The following is a 24,230-nucleotide window of genomic DNA, read 5'->3' on the forward strand; positions in this document are numbered from 1 at the left end:
GGGCTGCTGAGGCAGAATGGAGCCCCTGGGTTCGGCCGGGGCCCTGCTGCCCACTTTGGGGCCTCCTTGCCCTGATTTGTTCATCTTTGGGAGAGACATGATGGCGGAAAGACAAGGGATTCATATTGAAGGGGGGGCGGGGGGGGGGCAGCAAGCCTCCTGGGGCCTGTGTGGGAGCCCGAGTGGGCCCGGGCCGGGACTGGGCAGGACCTTGGCAATCATCAGGGGAAGCCCCTTCACGTGACGGGGAGGGCCCTTGCCCCCGTCTCCCATCTGTGCCGTACTCCAGCCCAGAACGCCCTGCCCCCTTCCTGGGTCCTGCCTGAGCTCCCCTCCCCAGCCCCAGCTGGCCCTCTCCTCTCCACTTGAGCCTCCGGTCCTGAGAAGCCTGCCCCCCATGCCAGAGCTGCCCACTTCTGCCCACTGTGTCTCGGGCACCCCGCCCAGGGCGTGAGTCACTCCTTATCAGAAGCCCTGTGGGCCCAGGGTGTCGGTCCCCCTGGCACGCAGCTCTCCTGGCGTCAGCGGAGGCGCGGCCCGGGGCTGCTGGTCCTCGCCCTCCTGGGCCAAGGGCACCCTGGAGTCCGGGCTTTTCCGAGGCTTCCCATTGGCCGGGCTAAGCTGCCTCCAGAGGCCAGCCCCGGCATTTAAGGGAGGCCGACCTTGGAGCAGGAAGCTTCGCCTCCTGCCCTTGGCCTCGGCTCCCATCACTTTGGCGAGGGGACCCAGGTACTCCTGGATTTCGTGTGTGCCTCTGGGGAAAAGTGGGGAGGAGCAGAGGGGCCGTGGGAGCACTCCAGTCTGGGGAGCCTTGAGGCAGTATTGGGGGGGCTTACATGGGAAGGAGGGTCCGAGGCCTCGGTTCCCGGGCGGGCTCAGCTCCCCGGGCCCCCTTCTCTGAATGGCAGCCATTGGGCCAGGCGGTTCCGAGTCCCCACAAGGCCAGCATGGCTGCCATCCTGCTCCGGGCAGCACCGTGCCCGGCACCGAGGCCCCGCCAAGGGCATATAAGAAAAAGTGGGCTCTGGGGGAGCGGCACAAAGTCACAGCTGGAACGCAGACCTGGCCTGAACTCCCTCTCAGGAATCCCAGGAGGGGGTGGGCGCTGGAGACGGGGCTCAGGGACGGGCACTAGGGTCATTGGCTTGGAGAAGAGAAGGCTCAGGGCCCATCTTCCAGGACGGGAAGGGCTGTCATGGGGAAGAGGGATTAGCCCCCAGGATGGCAGGAACAGCCCTGGGCTTCCTCGGGAGGTAATGAGCTCCCCAGTCCTAAATGCATTCAAGCAGAGGTTGGGGTCCTGGGGCTGTGGGAGCAGGGGACAAGGGCTCCGCGAGATCACCTGGAAGGTGAACAGCTGACTTGTTAGCACTGGGAGTCCCTGAGCCAACCTGGGAGTCTGGGCCAGTCCGGACCCCCAAGAGCACAGGCAGCCCAGCAGCCTCTGATCCCTTCAGACTCCAAGCTGGATGCAGCTGGGGGAGGGGTAGCTGGGGGAGGGGGCAGCTGGGGGAAGGGGTAGCTGGGGGAGGGGGCAGCTGGGGGAGGGGGCCCTTAGGGAAAGGGCCACTTGCTTGCATTACTGTTGTTGTTCTTGGCTCAGAGCCAATCCATACCTTGCCCCCTCCTCATGTCCCCCACCTCTCCCGGAGGTCCCCGTCTTGCTGGCTACTTGCCTGTCTGAGGCTCAGGGCTGTCCCGGGCAGTGGGCTAGCCCAGAGCTGGAAGGTCCCGGCTCTTATTGTCTGGGGGTCTGGGCAGCCCCCTCCCCTCCCTGAGCCTCAGGTTAACGGGAGTGACGAGATCCGAGCACTCCTAGGCGGGCGATTGGCACAGATTATCTCGGTTGACCCCATGGGCGGTTGAGGTGCTCCCAGGGCTGGCCCTTGCGTCGGTCCTCGATGGGGAATGCAGAATGGGCAGCTCCGGCTCGGCCGTCCCGGGGCAGGAACGCCTGCGCCATGCTTTGTAGGATCAGCTCACTTCTGCCCGCCGACCCCTGCCCGCCGACCCTGGGGAAGCTCTCGGGAGCCCGGGCCTCTCGGCGGGATCTCTGGGACGGAGCCAGGCCGGACCTCGGGATCGCGGCCTCCTTCCCCCGGTGCTCACTAGCCACCCCGTTTGAGCAGGCAAGGGTGAGCTCGTGCCCCAGGTGGCAGGCTCGTCCCCCCCATCTTGGGCCACTTGGAGCCGCCCTTCTCCGCTCCTGCCCCACGCCCGCCAGCCTAGAAGCTTTCTCCGTCTCCCTGCTGTCTGGGTTCCAGCTCCTTGGCAGCCTCGTGGCCCTTCCCAGTGCAAAGTTCTTTTCCCTGGCAGACCGAGCACAGCCTGAGTGCTTGCTGGCAATGGTCCAGATTATCTGACTCACTCCCATCTCCCTCACTGAGCCCCCCAGGGCCGGCCATTGGGCAGGTGGGCTTGGAGGTGGGGGAGGGGAAGGATGGTTTCTGGAGGGTCGCCCCAGGAGTCCCAGATGGAGGTGGGCGGAGCAAAAGGAGACCTTTGCTGTCTTCAGAGTTTGCCTGCAGGGTCTGAGACCCAAGGCTGAATCCATGGGAATTTCCATTTGCTTTGTCCGGGAGGGCCAGGGCAGCTTGGGGCCCTCTGGGCTTTCACTGGCAGGGGCGCCCCCTCACACAGATCGCAGCCCTTCTGTGTCTCAGTAACCGGCCCTTTCCCTTTCCCAATCCCCTTCTCCACAGTGTGTGTGTGTGTGTGTGTGTGTGTGTGTGCGCGGGCACGAGTGCCATCTCCATCTTTGCTTTCCTATCCTGGGGCCTAGCACAGGGCATGACACACAGTAGGGCTTAACAAATGCTACGGCCAAAATGCCTCTGGCACTGAGCCTCTCCAGACTCAGGGGCCCCCTCCACCCGCACAGACCGTGGCTGGCCAGCCCCTGGAGCTGCTTGTAGGACCCCCGAGTCTGCCTCCCGCTGGCCTAAACCTTCAAGCATCAATCAGAAAGGAAGCCCTTACTTAGCCCCTACTATGTGCCAGGCCCGGCCTGGGTAAAAGAGACACAAACCGGAAGCAGTTCTTGTTCTGTCAGAGGAACCGTCACATGCGTCACATGCGCGTATAAAGAAACCCTCCAGGGGAGGCGGAGATGGGCTTCCACCACGGGGGACTTGGGAGGGGAGTTCAGCTTCATCTTCTCTGCCCCCCACGGCCGGCTCTGCCCTTCTCTTCTGCCTCCTCGAGGGTCTCCTTGAGCTCAGCTACCCTGACCCCGGAGGTCCTTGAGGTAGACCAGCAGGCCCCACAGTAGGGGCTTTTTCGACTACTTGCAGATAGGAAAATGTGCTTGCCATAAGCCAGGATCGAAGTCTGTGATCCTGGGAATGAGAAGGTGAAGCACACGGGAGGGAGAAGGGAGCAGAGCCCTGGGGGAGGGGGGGTCTCGTGTTCCTACCTGCCGGGAGCGGCACAGTCTGGTTAGCTCAGTGCCCTGAGAGAGTGAGCGGCTGAGGGGCATCTGCTGCTGGTCGGGTCCCTGCCCTGGGGTGAGTGGGCAAGGCCTCGGACTCAATGCTGCTACCTGGGGGGGCCACCTGGACAGTCAGACTCTTGTGGGGGGGGCCACCTGGACAGTCAGACTCTTGGTGGGGGGGCCACCTGGACAGTCGGACTCTTGGGGCCCCTTGTTGGCAGTCGCTGCTGCCCCCGGGGAGTGAACCTGCTGAAATGGGTGTTCTCAACAGTGCTACAAGTGCAGACTCCGGGTTCCTCATCTGTAACATGGGAATAATAATTTACCCAAGCATGGGGTTACTGACAACGGGCAAGAGTCACCCGCGCTCTTTCCTTCCCTGGCAGACCCTCATTTCTCGCCTTTATTCCCCTCGCCATCCTCGGTCGCGGGAGACTGCTCCTGAACGTTTCTAAGCGAGGAAGAGGAGAAACAAGACTAGCCGGGCCCTCCGGGGCCAGTGAGAGAGGGGCCTTTGGAAGGCAAGGGTTTTCCTAATGTGCAGACGGATTATTCAAGGGGGGCAGGTTGGATGAGGATTTCCCAACGTCATAACCACAATGTCCATTTTTTTAGGTGAAAAAAGGAGGAGCAGAAATGTGGAATCCCAACCCAGGTATGGCTGCAGATGACTGCCCTCTCCTCCCTCAGGGCAGGTGCAAGGGACACAAAGTTGTTTTAGGGATACAGTCCCATTTGGGGGGTCCGGTAGGTCTGCGAGCAGCGGCTTTGGGCGCCATAAGGACCTGTCCATGAACTGATGAGGAATTTTTTTTTGTAATTTCCACCAAATAACAGACCTGCCGCGAGGTAGTCTAGAATAACAGTAGAGAGGGGCCTTGCAGTCCCGAAGACGTAATTCTTGGGCATGTGCCCCTCTGGCAGATACGGCCAGGTCTCCACAGGGAGGCTGATGATCCCCCAGAGGCTTCCCAAAGCCGCCCCAAGGGCCCGAGGCGTGGAAGGAAGCCCTGGACTGGAGACTAGACCTTGCTGCTAAGCTCAGCTTTGTCCCTGAGCATCTGCAGGCTGGTCACCTGATCCCAGGAGGCCTCCTTAGCTGGGACCTGCCATTGTTCTCTCCTGGGGACGTTGTGAAGGTCTGACGAAATCACCTGTAAGGGGCTTGTAGGAGCTGAAGGGGAGGGAACCTCTGAGAAGGCAAAGCCAAGCCTGGAAGTTTGCAGATGAGAATACTGAGGTCCGGAGGGGCCGCAGACGTGGTCTGGGTGTGAATCCAGGTGGGTTGATTTAGCTGGGGAGAGGAGACTGCAAACGGCCTCACTCTTCTTCTTCTTTGTTTAACAATAGGAATGTCACCGCCGATTCTCCAAATCTGTCCTCCCCATCCATCCGCGGGGCCCAACGCGCCACCATGCCCCCCAACAGGTTATCCTGGAGCTTATCCTTGCCCCCCTCATGTTTATCCTGGTGGTGCCCCTGGGCAAGGTGGGCACCCCCCTCATGGCCACCACTCCCACGGCCACCACTCTCACGGCCACCACTCTCACGGCCACCATCAGCCTGGCTGTCCCCCAGCTGGCCCCGTGCCCCCATTTGCCCCAGGAATGACCCCAGGAGGACTGCCCAACTGCCCGCCCCCACCACCAGCCTGCCATCCTCCTCCTCCAGGTGGTCCCTCTGGGCCACAGCATCACAAGCAGTACAAACACGGCCCTGGACACCATTGCCATAAGGTGAGTTTCCAGGGTGACTCTGGGGCAGTTTGGATAGAGTGCACATCCTCCGAAGGAGGCGGGCACTAGGAATAGTGTGCGTCTTATTCAGCGAGGACTTCCACCCCCATGTACCCCTCTCTATTGAGCGCCCCTGACCGGCAGCTTGGGCTTCATTGCACAGGAATGGAGGCTTGGGAAGGTAAACAAGAGTCATTTGACCTAAGGATCCACAAGCTGTAAGTGTCTGAAAGGGGATCAGGACCCACATCTTCTGGACTCAAACCCACCCAGCAGGCTCCTCACCCACCAGTGCCAGGGGAGGGCAAAGGGCTTCAAGCTCAGGAGAAGGAGCGGGAGCTCCTTCATTTAGCAGAGAAGGCTTGGGGGAGGGGGGAGACATGATAGCCACACAGGTCTGAAGGATGGTGGGAGTGTAGAATGTGCCCCTGGCTGTAAAAGCTAGCTTCCCCTGCAGGGCTCAAGCTCTGTCTGTCTGCCTCTGTCTTTCTCTTTCTCCTTCTCCCCCCTCTCTGTCTCTGCCTCTGTTTCTGTCTCTCTCTTTCTCCTTCTCCCCTTCTATCTGTTCCTCTCTATCTCTGTATGTCCCTGTCTCCCTCTGTCTCTCTCTGTTTCTATCTCTCCCTCTCTCCCTTAAGAGCTTCCACTCCACCCAGCCCTCTCCAAGCTCGCCCGTGGCCTCTCTGCCGTGGCTTTGTAGTCCCCATCCTGCGTGCCCCTTCTCGGACAGTGGCCACTACTGGCCGGGCCTTCCACCCCCGTGGCTGCTGCTCACATCTTCCTGAGCGCTTGGCCGCTGCTTCCTGCCCCCACCTGGGGCACCCCTGGACTCTGTTCTCTGTCCCTTTTTAAAATTTCCAAACTCCATTCCCAAGGAGGCAATGGGCGGTCACTTTTTTGAAGCGCGCATCCGTCAGGCTTTCTCCCTGGAAAAAGGCCTCCGCCTCAACCTCTCCTCCGGCTGCTCCTCCCAGACCGTGTTGCCGGCACTCACAAAACCCCCACTTGTTCCTCGACGTCGCCCTCTCCTTCTAATGCCGCCTCCTTTTTGGTTTCCATCAGTAGTCAGGTTATCCTGGCCTCCTTATCGCCATCTCTAGCTCTCTCTACGATGTCCACCATGGATCCGGCCTCCGTCCCTTTTCCTGAGTTAAGGGCACGCCGCTGGTCTCCTATGACTACGACGGCCTGTCCATCATCCCCCGGTCTTTCCATCTCTCCCCTCTTTGACTGCCCTCATGCACAGAGCTGACCCTGTCACTGCACTGCTCAGACTCCTGGAATCGCCCCATCGTCTCTAGGGGAAGGAACCGGGGAGCTTGTTGGTATGGGTAACTCCCCTATTCGTGCCCGTGGGCATCGTCTTTGTAATCTTGGGGTTCTCCAGACCCTTCAGAGGTGACAGTGAATCGGGGGGACATGGACCCAGGTCTTCCTGGTTCTGACAGCACCAGCTCTCTCCATGAAGCCTTGATGGCCTGCCATTGCCTCTCATAGCATCCCACACGATCTCTTCAGGTGGGGATTGAAAGCCCTCCCTCCACAGCCTGGCTCCCTTCCGATTTGCCTTCCTAGCTTTATTTTTTTTTAATTTAAATACTATTTTGTTTTTCCAAATCCAAGAGAAGGTAGTTTTCAACATCCACCTTTGCCAAACCTTGGGTTCCATGTTTTCCTCCCTCTCTCCCTCCCTCTCCCCTCCCCGAGACTGCGCACAATGCGAAACAGATTAAACTTGTGCAGTTATTCTAAATATATTTGCATATTTGCCATGCTGTGCAAGAAAAATCAGACCAAAAGGGGAAAAACACAAGAAAGAAAAAAAAAAAATAAGCAAACAACAACAATAACGCAAAGGAGAAAATACTCGGCTTCGATCCACACCCAGTCTCCTCAGTTCTTTCTCTGGATGCACTTGACTAAATATCCATCACGAGTCTATTGGAATTGCCTGGAAGGAACGAGTCCATCAGAGCTGATCATCACATCATCTTGTTTTTGCCGTGGACGGTTTTCTCGGTTCTCTCACTTTGCTCAGCATCGTTCATACAAGTCTTGCCAGGCTTTTCGGAAACTAGCCCGCTCATTATTTCTTACAGGAAAATAATATTCTTATAGCATTCATTATAGTATTCAGCCGTTCCCCAGCTGATGGCCTTCCTCTCAGTTTCCAGTTCCTTGCCCACTACAAACAGGCTAGTCTTCTTCTTGTGATTCCCTTTCTCATACTCTGCATTTTAGTGAAACTGGACTGTTTCCAGCCGGCCCCGACCCCTGGCCTCTGGCCCCCCGCCCGGTATATCTGGGCAGGTCATGCATTGTTTCCTTCCGGTGAAGTTCATTTGTCCCTTTATGGTCCACAGTCCCTCCCTTCAGGGGCCGTACACCCCTTTCGATCCTACCCAGAAGCACGGACCGCCTCCTGCCACGACTCTTCTGAGCACACTTTGGGCCGCCCTTCCGCCCATCCCTGCCTTGCCCTGTACCTGCTCCTGTGTTCAATGCTAAGCTTCTTAAGAGCCCATTCCCTCATTGCCCCCACTCCAAGTGCCTCATGTGCACTTCGATATCTTGAGAATCCATCAGCTCTCCCTCCCCCGGCCAAAGTGTAACGCAGCAATGGCAGCATGTGGCTGTTGAGCGGCCCCACGGCCAAAGGGATCATTGCCCCATAGGTAACGTGGTGATGAACAAGTTTCAGGTCCCTGAGCCACTGTTCCTCACTGGGTCTAGAACCTGAGCCTTTCTGGTTTGCAAGAACTCTCCCAGAAAAGCCACTAAGACCCCAAGGTCACTTCATGCCATGAGAGCCATTGCACAGAGTCCCCAGGAAACATTTGTCTTGAGTTGACTTGAATTATCTGAGGAAGGTTAGAATTCAGGGGTTTGGTTCGTTAGGCTGATTGACTAGAAGGAGCTTTGGGGTCCAGCTCTGCCATTACGGAGCCGGGGCCTTTGGGAAGTCTTCAGTTTCCTCATCTGTAAAATCTGGGAGTTGGACTGGAAGATTTCTAAGGTCTCCCATTGATACCCAATGTTCACGGGGGTCAATTTCAGTCCATTTCAGACTTTCTGAAACAAAGATCAGCCCCTGGGTACCATTCCTGCCCCTTTGGCTCCTGATTCTGGGTTCTCAGAGCATTTGGTGAGCGCCCAGAGCGATCCTATCCAAGGCACAGCTGTTAAGACCCTCTCTCTCTTCCAGCATCGTCGCCGCTCGTGTAGCTCGGATTCCGATTCAGACTAAGGTGTGACAGACAGCCTGAGGAGCCCGATAGAGAGTCGACATGGCAGAAGCTGAGCACTGCTGTTCTTTCTGCTCTCCCACAATGATTAAATCTTCTTTGAAATTAAAATGAATCCACTTCTGGGCCTTTTATGGGAGCTTGATTACATTTCATGGGAGCTTTGTGACCCTTGATTGGGAGACCTTCCTGGGGGAAGAATAACCCAGGGACATCCCGAGGGCCGCGTCACCCTCTCTGCCCCAGCCCCTCCCCACAGAACCAGGCTGGATTTAGAGGCTGGGACAGTGAAAAAGGACCCTTTGTGTTACTGTAGCTCCATCATAGTTCCGTCCCATGCCATTGCCTTGTCTTCAGCAAACAGTGAGCACGTGGCAGCTGACCTTTCTCCTCTGGCCACATGTGCGCTGGCCAGCTGCGTTTCGGATTCTGCCTCTGGGCCTGGGAATGTCACGTCACCCACACTCGCTCACCTGACAAACGGGGCGAGGGGCAGAAGCCCTTATGTGGGGGCAAAGGAGCTAATAAATAGAAACTGTCCCTGTCAGCTCTTATCACAGTCATGTTTACCGGGCTTAGTCTTAGGTCATTTCTTCCTCCCCACGTCACTTTGTGCCATCCAGAAGCGTCTGTCTGCTGCCATTGGGATGGGCTGCTTTTCTAGCTTTCCCTTGGGCTCCCCCACCAGCCACATAGACTCAGGACACCCCTAAAGATAGACTAGGGAGCTATTTAAGGAACAGGAATGGGGTTTAGCCAGTTCAAATTGTTAAGGAGCCAGCCTCCCCCAGCAGCAGGAGACACCTCAGTGTGAGAGGGCCGGGCATTGCAGGGAAGGTGGCATCCAGGCGCCTCGTTTTGTGCCGCCCGGAGCCTGGGCACTGTGTTAGTGGGCACTTGGCTCATGCAGGAAGCGTGCTGCCCATGCTTATCTCTGCAGCCCCTGGCTTGGCTCAGGAGCCCCTGGCACTGAGCCCATGGCACAAGCCATTTCCACAGTCACTATGTCATCACCACAGCCCCGATGTCCTGTCATTCCCCTCCTCCCCAAGCAATTCTGTTCTCTTCCATTCAGTGTCTGCCCCTAGACGTCATGGCACTGGGGGGAAGGTGTCCTTTTCAACCAGTAGCTATCTGGGGCATTTAATCTCTGGTGGGGAAAGAACCAACATTTGGATAAAGTATGGCATCTGAGCTCCCCAGTGGAACTCCCAGCCTGGGAATGGGATTTGGAGGTCCGAACCAGAGTTTTCAAATGGGATTGTCAGCTCCTTGCCAGTCAGTGGTAAAATGGAAAATGGAAATCTAATCAAAGTCTCCAAAGGGCTTTAAGTGAAATGCAACGAAAGGGAAATAGAAAATCACACACACACACACACACACACACACACACACACACACACACACACACACTCACGCGCACACACACACACACACAAACACACACACACACACACTCACGCATACGCACGAACAAACTCATGCATGCATCCATACTCACACACTCACAGAGTCTTGTATATCATAAGAGATAGTAACGCTGTAGGAAGAATAGCATAGAGATCTCACAGGAAGGAAAATGCAAGAAAGAAGCCCCAGTGAAGATCATGGCTCCAACTAAAAGCACAAAACGTGAACAAAAAACAGGACAAGGAGGTGGAAAAACTCGTCTCATCTGCGTCCCTGGTACTTGGTGGGAAGAGACCCCACGACTCTTCATGAGTGGACAGCCCAGGTAACAACAAAAGTAGCTCTGTGTGTGTGTGTGTGTGTGTGTGTGTGTGAGATAGTGTGACCTGGGAATCAGGGGGAAGGATGTCTCTGTGTCTTTTAAATTGTCTTACGTCTCCTCTGCCCTCTTTTTCCAGAAGTGAGTGGAGTCATTCCAGTGACGGAGGTCAGTTTTATTTTATTTTTCTTTCCAATCATGTCCGTGGTCATCTTGATTCTGCCACTTGATGTCTATTCAGTCAGATCTTTGCGTGTTTCTCTATATTCTCTAGTTTTCTCAATTCATAAAGCACAGTAATATTCCATTCTACACATGTATCACAATTAGTTCAGCCATTTCCCCACGGACGAGTTTACTTTGTTTCCAGTTCTTTTCAGTCATAGAAAATGTTGCTACAAATGTTTTGTCATACATGGGACTATTATTTTTTAATTTCTAACCCTGCCCTCCTTGGAATATATGCCCATTGGTGAATCAAAAGGTATAGATATTTTACTCATTAAAAAAGCATGATGATAATTATTAATAATTGTATATTATATGTCATATAAATAATATATAATAATTATTATGAGCATAATAAAAAAACAAAATTCCAAAATGACAGGGCCAACTCACAGTTCCATCAACAATGTATTCACATAGAATCTAACATTGACTAATTCCATCTTTTGTTCTCTTTGCTATGTACAGTAGGATTTGTTTTGATGTTCATTTTTTCTACTACTAGTGATTTGTTGTTTATTTCTCTATTATTACTGATTTGGTCCTAGTGTTTTGATGTTTATTTCCTTATTATTAATATTTTGGTACTAGTTATTTGATGTTCATTTCGCTATTATTACTGATTCGTTACTGATGATTTGTTGTTCATTTCCCCATTATTACTGGTTCAATCCTAGTGATTTGTTGTTCATTTCCTTATTATTAATACTTTAGTCTTAGTGATCTGATGTTTATTTCCTTATTATTAATATTTTGGTACTAGTTATTTAATGTTCATTTCGCTATTATTACTGATTTGGTACTGGTGATTTGTTGTTCATTTCCCCATTATTACTGGTTCGGTCCTAGTGATTTGTTGTTCATTTCGCTATTATTACTGATTTGGTACTGGTGATTTGTTGTTCATTTCCCCATTATTACTGGTTCGGTCCTAGTGATTTGTTGTTCATTTCGCTATTATTACTGATTTGGTACTAGTGATTTGTTGTTCATTTCCCCATTATTACTGGTTCGGTCCTAGTGATTTGTTGTTCATTTCCTTATTATTAACACTTTAGTCTTAGTGATCTGATGTTTATTTCCTTATTATTAATACTTTGATACTAGTGATTTGATGTTCATTTCCTTATTATTAATACTTTGATACTAGTGATTTGTTTTTCATTTCCCTATTATTACTGATTCTGTCCTAGTGATTTGTTGTTCATCTCGTCATTATTACTGATTTGATCCTAGTGAGTTGTTATCTATTATTACTGTTTCTGTCCTAGTGATTTGTTGTTCATTTCACTATTATTACTGGTTCGGTCCTAGTGATTTGTTGTTCATTTCACTATTATTACTGTTTCTGTCCTAGTGATTTGTTGTTCTCTATTATTACTGATTTGGTCCTAGTGTTTTGATGCTCATTTTGCTATTATTACTGATTCATTACTGGTGATTTGTTGTTCATTTCCCCATTATTACTGGTTCAGTCCTAGTGATTTGTTGTTCATTTCTCTATTATTACTGATTTGATCCTAGTGTTTTGATGTTTATTTCCTTATTATTAATATTATGGTACTAGTTATTTGATGTTCATTTCGCTATTATTACTGATTCGTTACTGATGATTTGTTGTTCATTTCCCCATTATTACTGGTTCAATCCTAGTGATTTGTTGTTCATTTCCTTATTATTAATACTTTAGTCTTAGTGATCTGATGTTTATTTCCTTATTATTAATATTTTGGTACTAGTGATTTGATGTTCATTTCCCTATTATTATTAATTTGGTTCTGGTGATTTGTTGTTCATTTCCCTATTATTACTGATTCGGTCCTAATGATTTGTTGACTATTATTACTGGTTCGGTCCTAGTGATTTGATGTTCATTTCCCTATTATTACTGATTCGGCCCTAATGATTTGTTGTCTATTATTACTGGTTTGGTCCTAGTGATTTGTTGTTCATTTCCCTTTTTTTACTGGTTTGGTCCTAGTGATTTGTTGTTCATTTCCCTTTTTTTACTGGTTCGGTCCTAGTGATTTGTTGTTCATTTCCCTTTTTTTACTGGTTTGGTCCTAGTGATTTGTTGTTCATTTCTCTATTATTACTGATTTGGTCCTAGTGTTTTGATGCTTATTTCCTTATTATTAATATTTTGGTCCTAGTGATTTGATGTTCATTTCGCTATCATTACTGATTTGGTTCTAGTGATTTGATGTTCATTTCCCTAACATTAACATACTTTGGAACACTCTTTCACGTGGTTGATAAGTTTGTGATCCTTTGTGGAGAATCATTTGTTTACATTTGGACATCTCCACTGTAGATGATTTTTGGTCTTATCTATTTGCAGTAATTCCTTCTGCATCTTGCCTATTAGAGCATTATCAGTCTTCCCCTTCTCCCCCCTTTTTTTGGGGGAGTTCTCTTCAGCTGCTGCTGCTAACAATAATAATTAATAATGATCATTAGCATTATTTAGTACCTTTAGGTTTGCCAATGCTTAACAAGTGTGATCTTAATCCATGGAAGTAGCTGCTATTATTCTGTCCATTTTACAAATGAGGAAACAAGAGGCAGACAGAAGTCAAGTGACACAGTAAAGTGGAATCCCTAATACTTCAGATGTGCTCTAAGCAGAGTGTGGGGCAGTGAGCTTATCATCCTCCTGGGTTTTAAGCATTAAACAGCTTACACATAGTAGGGCCTAGGATGTTATCTCCATTAGTGGGCCTGTTACACTACTTATGCATTTTGGGCTTGTAGTTTACATGACTCTCAGGTCTTTTCTTCCATAGAGAACCTTTTCTGCTTAGGTTTTCCCAATATTGTATTTGTGAACTATATTTTTTGAATTCGTGCTGAGCTCACATTTGCTGATTTCCTCTTAGCTGACTCAACCCCCTTTTCTGCCCGCCACCACCTTTTTGGACTCTCCCTGCCTTTGGGTGGGCTAGCTCTCACACCGTTTGCTAAGCCTTCCTGCCAAACCTGCCCTCTTTCCCGGCACAGGCAAAAACCAATGTTGACCAGCATGGATTGTGAGGTACTGGACCCAAGACCTCCACTTGACATGATCCAGCTCTGTTGTTAAGGACTCCTTTTGGGCCCAGTCATTCTCAGGTTTCTGGGTTAGCCTCACTGCCCTGCATCTGACACACAGGATAGTAACAAGGAGGGCAGGGGATAAGTCATCTGTGGATAAATGGGGTGGAATACGGCGTTTCTGGGTGACCCAGGATTCACTCGTCAGCCAATAGGAAAATGAACCAGGAAAGGTGCCCCCGGGTCTCAGCAAACCTATTTCACCCTCCAGAACCAATCAAAACACTGTAAGCTGCTTTGTATTGGGAAGTAAGAAAAGGTTTATTGGTCAATTGTCACAAAGTTTGTTTCCAGAAGAAGTGGGCTGGATTTTAGTTCTGTGGCTGAGCCCGCTGCCCCTCTCCCCCCTCCCCCCTAGCATATGTAATTATGAGGGGGCAGCGAGGGGATCCCGTGGCTTCTCATGGGAGGGAATCAAGGGCAACCAAAAAAAGGGGGCCTCCAGCCTGGGCAGGATTTGTAGAAAGCAGTGGGCATGCCATGGGGGTCCTAACGAGCTGAGCGCAGTGTCGGGAGTTATATCCCCGGGGCCCAGGACAGCCACAGTCTGCAGGGGCCCGGCAGGCTTGGTGGCCCTTTCTGAGGGAGGCTTGAGCTCACTCCTGAGGGCCCACGGTGGGAGGGCAGACCCAAGTGCCGGGCGGGAGCAGAGGCCGGGCGCCCAGCTCTCTGTGGCTTGAGCTGGGGAGAACAAGCACCGAGGGCGTGCAGCACCCCCCACTCCGTGAGAAGTACCGTCTTCTCTCAGAACCGAAGTGGGGCGGCTGAGATCCCTAAAGGGAGGGCGCCAGCACGTGGGGACCCGCGGGAAAGGCTGTGGAGGTGGAGCCATGGGAGGAGCAGGAACGGCCACGCGGGCCTGGATCCCAAAGGGGAATGGGGGAGAGCAGAGCGGCAAGGACCGAGCAAGGAAGCCGAAAGCATCAAGTCAGGGCGTAGCGGACCTTGGCGAGGAGGCTGCTGGGAAGGAGGGGGCGGGGTTTGCAGGTAGTGGTCTCACTGTTGGAGGGGAGGCGGGGCGGCCCAGGTGAGCTCCCCGCGGCCTTGGGGGGGGGGGAGGGAGGTGGCCGGACTGCCTCGGTGCGCCGCGAAGCCTTCCGCCTGCTCTCGGCTTGGCTGGGAGGCTCTCACGGCCTCCGCTGGTTGGCTCAAGCTCAAGGGATCTGAGCTCCCCTCCACCCGGAGGCCCCGGCTACGAGAGCCCGCCTAGGAGATGAGACGGAAGGTCGAAGATCCGAGGCAGCGTGGGAGGAGGAAGGAGAAGGGCCTGGTGACCGGCTCGGCCTCGGGTTGGATCTGTGTGACCCCGCGCGGCCCCCACACTCACCCGCGGGGGGCGGTCGCGCCGTCATGTTCTCTTAGCACCATTGAGAGCGTTGGGACTAGTTGCTGCTCGTTGTCCTTTAGGAAGACGGTTCCTGGCCGTGGGAGGAGAGGAGGAGCGCGTGGGTGTGGGGGCGGGGCGGGGGCGCTCGGGGCTCCGCCGTGCGGGCAGAACTAGCAGATCCAGCGGATGAACCTGTCGAAGAAGCTGGGCTGGGAGAGGCTGTCGTAGTCCTTCTCCTGGAAGATGGCGGCCCGGTCCCCCAGGCTGATCTTCAGCAGCAGGTCCATGTCGACGTCGCCGCCCAGCGCCAGCACGGTGGGCACCACATCCTGCTTGCGCATGGAGTGCAGAGACTCGTTGAGGCTCAGCTCGCCCGTGACGCCGTCCGTGATGAAGACGAAGGAGAGCTCGGCGTTGCGGCGCGCCCCGGCCTGCGGGTCCATGACGATGTTGTTGATGGCGTGGATGATGCCCGTGCCCACGTGCGAGAAGGAGTTGAGGTAGCGGATGCGGCTCAGCGCGCCCTGGATGGCCGTCAGGTTGGAGGTGAGCGGGAAGACCACCTCCTGCTCGCGCTCGTTGCCGTACTGCAGGAGGGCCACCCGCGCGTTCAGGGGGTCGTTGTGCCGCTGGGCCAGCGTCAGCCGCCGCGCCACCTCCTCCACGAAGCGGTGCGCCTTGTGGAAGTTGCGCTCGCCGATGCGCTCCGAGCCGTCCAGCAGGAAGACGATGTCCACGGGCCGCTGGGTGCACTGGGCCACGTACAGTTCTGGGAAGGAAAGGAGAGGTTCAGTGACGGGCGGGCGGGCGGCCGGGGCGGCCCCTGCGGGAGGCGGAGGCAGGGAGCCCGCCGGGAGCTGGGACGCCTACAGGACGTCGAGAGGGGGCGCAGCAGGACTCTGCAATGCCGGAGCTCCCTCCCGGCACTTCCGAGCTCCTTTCCTCGCCACCTGCCGGCGGGACCGAGAGCTCCGCGTGGACGCGGCCCCACAGAAGATGAGGCAACAACCCCTCGGGGTCACATCCCGAGCCGGGAGACCCTCCTCCACTCCCCCTTTCCTCGCCACCTGCCGGCGGGGACCGAGAGCTCCGCGTGGACGCGGCCCCACGGAGCGAGGCAACAATCCGGTGCGGAGCGGCCATGGCCTATTTTCCCTGAAGTCATAGCCAGTGTTCGAGGGGCTGCTGGCCCCGGAGGACAGTTAGGAAGACGGCGAATCTTGGCCCTAACGTCCTAGCTGTGTGACCACGGGAAGGCTCCTCGAGTTAATCTCAGTTAACCAACTCCCTACGACTCCGTTTTTCTGATAAACTGCCAGTCTGCACCAGCAAAAGGGATTTCCATACCGGACCGATCACAGATCCAGCCTGAAACATACCCATCCGATCCCAAAGGGTCCCTCTCCCCCAGCCCCTCCGCAATCAACCAAATCCCCTGTGCGCCGCCATGGGCCAGAAGAGAGGCTCTGAGCAGTCCCTAGTCTGTAAGGCAGTTTCCAGGTGTTTCCCTCTGTGCATACTATATGTGACTTTCCAGTCAATTTCAGTCAACCCAGCAAGCACTTATCGAGCACCTACTGTGTACAAAGACAAAGCCCTTCTTTTAGTTTTGGTGATAAAATGAAATCTAGAATACACTTGGAAGTTCACAAAACAACACAAGGAAAGGTCGCATATTCCCAGCCGTCACTGGAACATAACTGGGGAGATGGATGTCCTCCATCTTTGGGGGCCGTTGCCTGGCTGGGATCAGGCTGCTGGACAACAGCCTGGGAGGAAATCAGATAGAGGAAGATAGAAAATCATCTCATGGTCCAGCTTCCTATTCTATCAACCAGAAAAGCAACTCTTTCTCCCAATTTTGTGCATCCTCAATCTACCCTCTGGTTACTTTCCTCTCAAGACGGCTTCTATTCTTCATTTAACCTGACGGTGAAGATAACCACTTGGGGCTCCCAGAAGGGGGAACCCCTCTTTTTAAACTTATGCCTGTAATTTCATGTTTAGAGGGAGCTTCCATTGAGAAACTCCCCCTGTCCATACAGGCTGGTAGCTTCTCTGTTTGGGGCAATGGGAAGATGATGGGTCCCCATCCATCCCACCTTGGCTCACACCAGCCAGTAAATGTCAGAAGTCAAATTTGAACCCGGGCTTTCCTCCCTTTGAGGCTAATAGAGATCAAGCTTCCTTGGATGATTCTCTTTTAATTCACCTTGCAGGAGATGATCTTTCCTGAAAGTCAGAGAAGGTGGAGAAGGCCTTTCCCCACTGGGAAATGGCTGCATCTACTGGGGAACGGCCCAGCTTTGTTGGATCACAAAGACGACAGAGCACTTGAACCCCGGTTTGGGTTCCAGTGCGGCCCCCGACTGACCTGCAGAAGCACAGGCGGCTCCCTTTGCTTAACTATGCCTAGTTACTCCTCTGTAACACAAGGTGGGCGGATGAGATGATCCCAACGGCCAGTGACTCTGCCATCGGGCAGAATGATAGGATCAGCTGGACGCGCCCGCCAGCGGTGCCTTCCTGTTGGACCTCTCCAGAGAACTCCCAGCTCTCCGACTTTGGTGTGGTGGAAAGAGTGAGGGGTGGGAGCTAGAAGACCCCAGTTTCCCAGATCCTGGCTCTGCTGGGGAAGGTCTGTGTTCCTGGGGACAAGCCTCCTGCCTCTCTCATCCAGTTTTCTCTCCCGCCTGCTCAGTGGGTCCTGGGAGGTGCAGATGGTGTCCTGCGCATGGGACCTTCGCGACCTCCTCCCCTCACCAGTCTCTGTCTTGGATGGGAACGTTTGATGGGAAATTCCTTGGATTGGCCAAGGCTCCGATCGCACTTCAGGGTCCAAAGCCCTTCCGAAGCTTCATCCCAGCCCGAAGAGTGTCACGGGCTCCTGGTGCCGTATCCGACTGGCTTCTGGTGTCGTATCCGACTGGGCTTCTGGTGCCGTATCCGACTTGCTCCTGGTGCCGTATCCGACTGGCTCCTGGTGCTGTATCCGACTGGCTCCTGGTGCTGTATCCGACTGGCTCCTGGTGCCGTATCTGACTGGCTTCTGGTGCCGTATCCGACTGGGCTCCTGGTGCTGTATCCGACTGGGCTCCTGGTGCCGTATCTGACTGGGCTCCTGGTGTCATATATGACCGAGCTCCTGGTGCCGTATCTGACCCAGCTCAGCTTAGCATCCATGGGAGTTGGCCCGAGGAAGCTGCCGCTGTGGAACTGCTTCCATCCTGCCCTCCGCAATCCTATGGTTCAGACCCCCGCACTGGAAGGAGCATACCAAAGACTGAGGGGTCTGCGTCCGAGCTGCTTTCAGCCTCGGTTGGGAAGCTGCCCTCTGACCCTCCCTGATGTGGTCTTGGGACTTCCCCTCCCCTGCCACACCAGCATCCTCCCCCGCGACACGCGAAGACGTGGTTCCCCACAAGAGAGACACAGACAACCAGAGAGTCAGCAGCTTTTGTCAACATGTTAATGTACATGAAACATACAAAAGACAGAGGTTCACATACAAAGCTCCCCGCAGGTGAGATGAGTTCCTGGGCTGTCCTCCCAAAAGGGAGGACCACTCTTTTCTGATTTGGCTCCCAACTGAAAGAGTTCTTGTAACCCTGCCTTACTTCTAAGAAGGGAAGTTCCAGAGGGGACCCACCCGGATTGAGAAGGGCCTTGAGAAGGAGCTGAGGATGTGGGGTTGGAGAAGAGAAGGCTGGGGCAGCAGACTTCAAGTCTCGGGATAGCTGTGGCTCTGGACAGTGCTCCGCTTGGCCCCGGGAAGACTGGAGTCCACTTGTTGGGGACATTATAGAAAGGATTCTTGGTCAGGCGCAGATTAGGCCGGAGGTCTCTTTCACCTCAGAGACTGGGTGGCTCGCCCTTCGGCCCTTCTCTGAAGCCTCATCCCTCTTGGAGATGACCCTGGGTTCTGGAAGGCTATCTCGGGGGAGCCAAACTCCGACAAGGCCAATATGGAGGATGGGAGCGGCACTGACCCAGCGGATCTCTGGGCATTTTTGTCTGAGGAGAAGTCTAGCTAAGGTGAGAGAAGCCTGTGACCTGGGGCCCGCTCCGGGCAGGACATTTTGGGGAGCCCCAGCAGGTCAGACTGACCACCCAGGCGGCAGGCCAGGGATCTGCATTAGCCTGGGGGAGCACGTTCCTCAAGATAAGAGAGTAGCACCGAGGAAGTCACTGAACAGCAGGTAGAACACAACACAGAAAAGGCACAGACAGTCACAATGGACACCGGGTGAAGAAGGTGCACAGAAGCACTCGGGTCCACATCGGGACTCGAGCAAACAGCCGCTTTCTCCTCTGACCTGCCAGGAAAATCTCCAAAGAATAAATAGCAAGTGCAAAAACGGGCCGGCGAGGCTCGGGAGGAATGCTTTGCCTGGAAAGGGGGCGCCGTTTTCCCCGCTCTGCGCGATTCTGCGCTATGTGTCCACAGGCTCGAAGCTGAGACCGGCGGCGGCATGGGGAGTGGCCGGGGCTCTCGTCACCTGCGTTTCTGTCCGCAGTACGTCAGCCACGTCGACTGGTCTCGGGCCACCGCCGGGCTCCTTTCCGACAGCCAGATGTCCGCTGCAGGGCTGGACGGGGTCTTCATTCCTCCTTTGTTCGATGGCCTGGCAGTGGTGGATGCCCGGGCATCCGGGCTCTGCGGAGGGAGCCCAGAGGTTTCGGGGACGGCCCAAAAGCTGAATTCTGAATTTGGCGGCACAGGATTCTCCTGCCCTGATTTATTCAAATAAATAGTATACCTCCTGAAATGTACACATCACTTCCTAGGGGGACCAGCTTTCTTCGCGGTCCCTCATTTGCAGCACAAACATTAGCTTATTTAATGGCGCCGTCGGGGGATGATCCCCGGGACGTTGAAAGATGATTCCTATACCAATCTACTTATATAGCACTTTTGTCTACGTCTAATACACGTTGTAAAGTATACGTCATCGATATGCGATGTCCAGTCCAGACTTGTTACCTCACCCCTCCTCCAGGCTCCCCCGGAATCCGGGAGAGCGGGTTTCCAGGGCTTTTCCTTCCCTGTGTCCAGCAGCTGGGTCTGGCTGCCGTATTGCTAGGAGGGATGGCGGGTGAGATAACGAGACCTAGCTGCACACCACATATCCTGGCCACGACGCCGGAAGCGCGAGCTAGTGGGGCCCTTCAGCAGAGGGCCAGCACCGAGTCCGGGTCCCCCACGATGTCCCTGTGCACCATCTTAAACGTGTCGATGAACAAGTTCATCCAGTCCTGCCTCTCGTCTCCGGTGGCGAACTTGGCTCGCTCGGCGGTATAGACCAAGACCGCCACCAGCTGGGAGTACGCCGCGGGGTCCTGGCTGTGCTTCGTGGAGTTTAGCAACTGTTCGATCAGGGGGACGGTCCTGGGGAAAGATATGGCTGGCCCTTCTTCCGTGCGGAGGAAAGTGACTGGGATTTCGCCGCTAGGCGGCTCCCCATCTGCAAGTGAGCGTCAAAAGTAGATTTTAGGGCATTCTCTGACTGCTTCCGGCCTGGTGGACGGCGGGCCTGAGGCGACGGCGGTCCCCCGATGGTGGGGGGAAGCTCCGCCCCAAGTCCCCTGAGCCACGTGGGCCACACGGTCAGAGTGGCCGGAGACCGTGGAGACTCATCTGGTCCAACCTGCTCGTTGTACGGGGGTGAGGCTCAGAGCGGGGATCGGCCCGAGATCACAGGGCCGGGTCGGGGCAGAGCTGCCAGCGGCAAGCGGAGCCTGAGATGTGGATACGGGCAAACGGGTCATGGGCGCCCCTGGCGGCGGCCCGGAGCTTAAAGAAGGGCCGATTGTCCCGCTCTCGCCCACCTGTAAGGCGGGGACCCAGGGAGCGGCCGAACTTTCTGATATGGCTCCTTTCATTGCTGGGAGGAGTCCAAAGTAGCTCGGCCTGGGCCAGTGAAAATCCACTTGGGCTGCAGAGGGGGCGGGGGGAACATGGTCCTCAAGTGGACCGTGTGTACACAGACCCCAAAGGTCTGGTCAGCTCATTAAAAGTCCCGGTGTCCTCAGGCACCTTGACTCAGGTGGCACCTTGGAGGTGGGTGGGCATGGCTGACCAAACTATTTTGATAAAAAAAAAAACAAAAACCCTCAAGGGTTAATTTAATTTTCATCTAGAAATCGGTTCACTCTGTCTGGGGCTTTGGGGGAGGGGTGGCTCAGCCTTGGCCACGTGGTCACTGTAAGTACCACAGGCAGGTGGCGAGGAGGAGGCCGGCGACTCCCTCCTCCTCGGGCCCCGTCCCCGGCTGCCGTTCGGTGGCACGTGGCGCTCAGGGGCGACGGAGGGCGGACCTGGGGCTGCTCGGTCCCATCTGCCCCGGTCACAGGCCGCGGCCCACAAGCGCCACCAGGCCTGCCGTTAGAGGAACCGGTTCGGGGAATGGGCGCTGGTTGCGAGCAGCCCCCGCTGCTGCTGGAGGAAGAGCCCCGAGCTCGCAGCCCTCGGGCGGGCCAGCTCTGGACACAAAGGGCGGCCCCTGGGGGGGAGCCCGGGTGGGCCAAAGCAGCCAAGCCCGATGGTTCTAACAGTCCCCTCCTGGCCCCCGGGGAGCTGACGGGGCTAAAGGGGCATCGAAGCCTGGCATGACTCCCTTAGGAAGGACCCCGGGAGCCCCAACTGGAGTCCGCCTCAAGGAAGGGGGGAGCCCACTGGGGGGCAGCTGAAATAACAGGTCATCTCCTCAGAGAAGACGGCAGAGGGACTGTGGAGCACACGGGGGCCCTGTCTACATTGGGTTTGGGTGGTCCCGGCCTGCCTCAGGCAGAGCAATGGGCACCTTGGAAGAACGAAGGAAGAAACGTCCTGCTGGGGGCGGGGGCGAGCGTGGGACCCCGAGTCTGGGCCGGCAAAAGACAGTCTCCGACTGTCCGGCCAAGCTGTGGCTCTGCGGCAGACAAGGCCTTTGCTCTGCCTTTAGCCAGCACCAGTCCTCGCCTCCCCGCTCTGGCGCCCGCCCAGAAACCTGCCGGACCTGCCTGCCCCGGGAAGGGGCCTTTGAGCTGACAACCAGTGCAAGGGCCTGCCCACAAACACCACAGGGTCAGCCTTTGGGTCCCCGAGCCAGCCTGGCCATCCCCCCGAGACCCTTACCTGGCCTAAAGTGACCCCGAGTCTCGCACGCTCCCCACAGGGGCCGCCCTGAGACCTGAACTAGGGGGCCAGAGCTCTCTGTGGCACAGGAGAGGGGCAGCCAGCGAGCAGAGCGTCCGCCGGGGGCTGCCATCAGGACTCTGCAGGCCAATCCCGGGCCCCTGAGTTATGGCGGGAGGAGCGGGGCTCCGAAGGCGGCTCCCCAGGGCCGGCCTTTTCTGCTTCCCCTCTCCTCATAGCCCCCCCCCCCCCCACTCAGTGCCAGCTGGAACCAGGAGTGGGCCGGGATCTCTTCCTGCCCTTGACTGCAGGAGCTCTGCCCGAGAAGACCTCCCCCGCCCCCATGAGTTTGGGCCGGTCTCCGGCTCTCAGGCTAGCCCCAAGTCCATCTGAGGCTACCCCACCAACTCCTTTCCCCCAGAACTGGGGGTTTCGAGCAGCAAAGACTCTTCCAAGAGCCCCTGGGGTCTCTCTCCCGAGGCCTGGCTGAGCACCGAGGGAAGGCCGGGCTCTGAAAGCCGTTCTGACCCCCTTGGATCCGGCAGTTGGGCACCCGGAGGGCAGAAAGGGCCCCGAGTCCCCCAGAGTCAACAGGAATCGGCGAGAGCCGAGCCCGTGTCCGGGAGAGCTCGCCACCCTTTGCCCCCCGGGGGAGATGCCCAGGCCCGAGCACAGCCAAGCTCTTGCGGGATAGAGGGCACAGGGAGATGGCAGAAAGAGGGTCCCAGTGAGGTCTCCCGTCCAGCCTCCCCATCCGCAGGCCCCGGGACCCGGACCCCTCCTCATTCTGTGCTTTGTTCCCTGCCCTGAGGCTCTGAGGGCTGCAGGAAGCTGAGTGGGCAGACCCCCCCCCCATCTTCTCATCACTGGGGAGGAGCAGCCGGGATCACCGGCCAGGAGCAAACGGGACAAGACCCCACGAGTTCGAGCCGTCCCACTACGGTCATGTGAGCCAATCGGCTCTTCCCCTTTGCTCCAGAGACTGCGTGTAGGAGACAGACAAGACAGAGGGACACGGAGGGACCGCGGGGGAGGGAGGGCGAGGCGCCCCGGCATTACCTGTCTGGCAGGGGAGATCAGGGCACACGATCTGGGGATCTGGAAGAGCAAAGAGCGGGATGAGAAGGGCCGTTCTCCGGCTCGGGTCCCCACGGGGTCTTTCTGACCCATTCGCAGGATCGAGGGTTTGGGGCCAGAAGGAACCGTGGGAGAGCGAGTTTCCCTTTCTCAGGAGGGGAAACGGAGGCGGGAGAGGGAGAGGACCCCGCCGGGCACCTAACCAGGGCACCCATCCCCCTGAGCGCCCCCTCCCCTCTGGGCAACCCCTCCCTGCCAGGTGCCCCCTCCCCACCGGGCGCCCCCTTCCCCAGGGGGAGAGACCCGGGGCACCCACCTGGGCACAGGAAGGTCTCCATCTCGTCGATGAACTTCTCGGCCACCAGGTCGGAGAAGAGCGTCATGTTGCGCACTTGGCCCTTCTGGTTGCAGGCGATGGAGCGCAGGCTCTCGCTCTCGTGCCGCTCGTTGAACATGTCCCCGATGCCGATGGCGGTGACCACCACGTTCTCCACCGTGTTGCACAGAGCGGTCAGCGACTGCTCGTCGTCGCGGGGGTCGTGGCGCCCGTCCGTGATGACCACCGCGAACACCTTGGTCTTCTTGCGCCGGCCGCCCTTGATGAGCTCGTTGTAGGTGTAGTTCAGGGCCGAGGGTGTCCACGTGCCCCCCGCGATCCACTCCAGCTTCTTCACCTCCTCCTTGAACTGGGACAGGCTCGTGATCCGCTCGTCGTCCAGCTTGATGGCCTCGAAGGTGCCGTCGTGGCTGTACTGGACCACCCCGATGCGCGTCCCTGCGGCGAGAACGAGCGGGCTGGGGGCGGGCTCCCCTCGGACCCCCGTCGTCCGGCCCCTCGGGGCTCTGGGGCCCCAGGAGGCGTCCACGCCCGGGGAGGGGCTGGCCCATGTTGGGGGGAGCTCCAATAAGGGCGCCCACACCCGGGAGGGGGGCTGACCTGTGTCGGAGTTGGGGTCCTTGGTGATGGAGCCCAGCCTGTTGACCACGTTGATGACAAAGTTCTTCTCCAGCGAGAAGTTAGTGTAGCCGATGCTCTCCGAGCTGTCGATGACAAAGATGATGTCCAGGGCTCCGCAGTGCTTCACGCAGTCTGGGGGGGGAACCGAGGCAGGGAGGGGGGAGAAGGGGCGGGGTCAGTGGTGCTGAGGGGGCCCTGCTCCCACCCCTGCCCTGGGCTCTGCGGGAGCAGCAGAATTTCCCTTTCTCAGGGGACACCTGAAGGCTGGGCCCGACCCTGAAGGCAGG

General features: G+C 56.0%; 1 protein-coding gene across 2 annotated transcripts in view; it reads right to left on the reverse strand.

The window, feature by feature from the left end:
- Window positions 1-13,700: 13,700 nt before the first annotated feature.
- COL6A2 (collagen type VI alpha 2 chain) overlaps window positions 13,701-24,230 on the reverse strand; it is a 28,394-nt gene continuing 17,864 nt past the window's right edge. Inside the window, exons 25-28 of one of the 2 annotated variants that reach the window (XM_074264502.1) lie at window positions 23,923-24,075; window positions 23,302-23,760; window positions 22,968-23,006; window positions 13,701-15,560 (exon numbers count right to left, since the gene is read on the reverse strand). In XM_074264502.1, the coding sequence (XP_074120603.1) occupies window positions 14,962-15,560; window positions 22,968-23,006; window positions 23,302-23,760; window positions 23,923-24,075 (1,250 nt within the window). In that variant the 3' untranslated portion in view covers window positions 13,701-14,961. Of the gene's footprint in view, window positions 15,561-18,246; window positions 20,257-22,967; window positions 23,007-23,301; window positions 23,761-23,922; window positions 24,076-24,230 lie in introns of those variants that run through there. The other variant, XM_074264504.1, reaches the window with a different exon arrangement.

This window comes from Sminthopsis crassicaudata, chromosome 4 (genome assembly GCF_048593235.1).
Source record: "Sminthopsis crassicaudata isolate SCR6 chromosome 4, ASM4859323v1, whole genome shotgun sequence".
NCBI lineage: Eukaryota > Metazoa > Chordata > Mammalia > Dasyuromorphia > Dasyuridae > Sminthopsis > Sminthopsis crassicaudata.